Source organism: Limulus polyphemus, unplaced genomic scaffold, assembly GCF_000517525.1.
Source record: "Limulus polyphemus unplaced genomic scaffold, Limulus_polyphemus-2.1.2 Scaffold536, whole genome shotgun sequence".
Taxonomy (NCBI): domain Eukaryota; kingdom Metazoa; phylum Arthropoda; class Merostomata; order Xiphosura; family Limulidae; genus Limulus; species Limulus polyphemus.
The window spans coordinates 357,914-360,791 of NW_013666146.1; the positions used below are offsets into that span (position 1 = coordinate 357,914).

General features: G+C 30.3%; 1 protein-coding gene across 1 annotated transcript in view; it reads right to left on the bottom strand.

Moving 5' to 3' along the window:
* Positions 1-11: 11 nt before the first annotated feature.
* The window catches only part of LOC106458943 (guanine nucleotide-binding protein G(s) subunit alpha-like), a 33,645-nt gene continuing 30,778 nt past the window's right edge, over positions 12-2,878 (bottom strand). The window contains exon 11 of the mRNA XM_022385309.1: positions 12-1,142. Coding sequence (XP_022241017.1) covers positions 945-1,142 — 198 coding nt within the window. The 3' untranslated portion in view covers positions 12-944. The remainder of the gene's footprint in view (positions 1,143-2,878) is intronic.

The window sequence follows — 2,878 nt, forward strand, 5'->3', positions numbered from 1 at the left end:
TAATTGTAGCAAACCCTTTTGTAGGTGAATCAAAATTATCATTGTTGTAACAAATGAATACGTAATTGTAGCAAACCCTTTTGTAGGTGAATCAAAATTATCATTGTTGTAACAAATGAATACGTAATTGTAGCAAACCCTTTTGTAGGTGAACCAAAAATGATCATTGTTGTACCGAATGGATACATAATTGTAGCAAATCCTTTTGTAGTTAAAACAAAATTATCATTGTTGTAACAAATGAATACGTAATTATAGCAAACCCTTTTGTAGTTAAACCAAAATTATCATTGCTGTACCGAATGGATACATAATTGTAGCAAACCTTTTTGTAGTTAAACCAAAATGATCATTGTTTTAACAAATGGATACATATTTGTAGCAAACCCTTTTGTAGGGGAACCAAAATGATCATTGTTGTAACAAATGGATACATATTTGTAGCAAATCCTGTTTTATGTTAACCAACATTATCATTGTTGTAACAAATGGATACATATTTGTAGCAAATCCTGTTTTATGTTAACCAACATTATCATTGTTGTAACAAATGGATACATATTTGTAGCAAATCCTGTTTTATGTTAACCAGAATTATCATTGTTGTAACAAATGGATACATATTTGTAGCAAATCCTGTTTTATGTTAACCAGAATTATCATTGTTGTAACAAATGGATACATAATTGTAGCAAATCCTGTTTTATGTTAACCAACATTATCATTGTAATCGTCTTACCTCATGGTTACTAAACCCTTAAAAAACTTAAATATTACGAAAAAAAAATAATAACTCACTAGAATTGAATAATATTCTAGCGTTCTAAATATCTAGAATTATAATCACAAATTACATAACAACCACAAACATTTCGAAATCTAATACAGGCATAATTTATATGTTTCTATTCTTTCCGCTTTAGATTTCAGTTTGAATTTTATTTTCAGCTTGGCGCGATTGATTGTATATTCCACATAAGTATCATGTGATGAATATCATCAAATACTCTCTTGACGTTGTTAGTATCAGTGGCAGTTGTGAAGTGCCAGTAGCAGTCTCGTTTCTTGGTTTCCCTGTGCAAGTCGTAGTACATTTCCGTTGTACTCATGCGTCGATTTGTTGGTGGTTTCCTGGTAATTTCCTAAAGATAAGAAATGAGTTAAAATAAAATTTGAGTTGAATAATTCAAATTTAGCATAACAACAACAAAAAATTTGACCGCTATGCTTTAGATGAAAACGTCGAAGCTAGAACAAACAAAACCGGGCTTAGTTTCGAATTAATATTTAAGATTTTGAAATGAAAACTTCATTCAACATGTTTAACTAATATTAGATGCATTTGTGCAGGGGTTTGATTCCTTCCAGTGGGCACATCACGGATAGCCCACTGTGCAGCATTGTTCTTAACAATCTAACAAACAAACGTTCGAATGTTTATCATAATTTTGAAGTCAGTCAAAAGGTGATAAATTAAGCATTCCGACGCCATTTTTGTCCCATAGTTAAGAACGTTTTATTAAGTAATATATATATCGCTAAGTTTTCTTTTATATTTTTATTTTTGAGAGGATGACGTTTAGAGCTAGCACTCTTCGTCAGATAGTACCGCTTGCAATAAAAGAGCATGCGCAGAATTAAAAAAAAAAATGATGGGCAAGTAGCATTTTGAACGTTAAATTGCAGAACCAAGATACACCTATCGGCAAAAATGACAACATCAGCAACCACACAGGTGAAGACTTTTCGATTCTGTGACTTATTGGTGCTCCAACAGACATTCAGGAAAGAGAGCGATTGGAAATGAAATTAATCTAGAATCTGTGATTCCTACAACCACCTAATTTAAATGAACGATTTTCTTTCCTAAGTATTTTTTTTCGTACTTTGTTTCAATTTTAATGTTTTTTATTATCTTTCTATTCCTTTCATTTTCAAGACTTGTAATATTTTGGTGAAAGATGTAATTTTGCAGAGAAAATTCACGCTCAACGTTCAAAATGCTGCGCACGCAATTTGTTTCTTAAATTCTGCGCATGCGCTTTTATTAAAAGCTATATGATCTGACGAAGAGCGCTAGTTCGAAACGCCATCCTCTCAAAATAAGAATATAAAGAAAAACAACTTGGTGACTGTTTAACCTATTTTTTAACTTGTTACCGATAGGATAATCTGGGTTATACTATCCCAATTTGGGTTATACTATCCCACTGCTATCTCAAACAAGATTAGATAGGATTAACTACGTGCGAGCATTTTTAACATAACAATCATTAATTATTTTTGAAAATTTCTGACTATGGGTCCTCCTTATCCAGTTGAATATTTGTAAGTTAGGAATATTATAAAAACATTTTATAAAATGAACTGGACAATGCAGTGCAGTATATGGCACCATCATCAATGGCTTTATCTGATTGTCACCTTAAAAATAGTCCTCATTTTCAAAACCGTTATACTAAAACCTCATGAATTAAAAAAAAAACAAATAACATTTTAACTTACTGAATTTAATGAGAATACCAAGTAACAGATGCTGGTTGGGAATTTAACAGAGAATTTTATATTCAGGATTAAGAGATATATTTCTGTAAAGCTTTTTAATATTATGCTCTTATAAAAAGTTATAATTATTTTTATTTTCTGAATATTTCATGTTAAAACTTGAGTTAGTTTATGCACAAGTATTTACTCACTGTCGTGACTTTTGATTGCTTCTAGAGTGGTAAAGATACTTCATTCAGACAAAATATGTATATGTACCAAAATAGTGACAAAATATGTCACTAGATGGAGACAAAATACTTATAGAACTGTTTGAAATTAACCTCTTTTTTTTTTTTTTTTTTTTTTTTTTTTTTGGAAAAAAAAAAAAAAT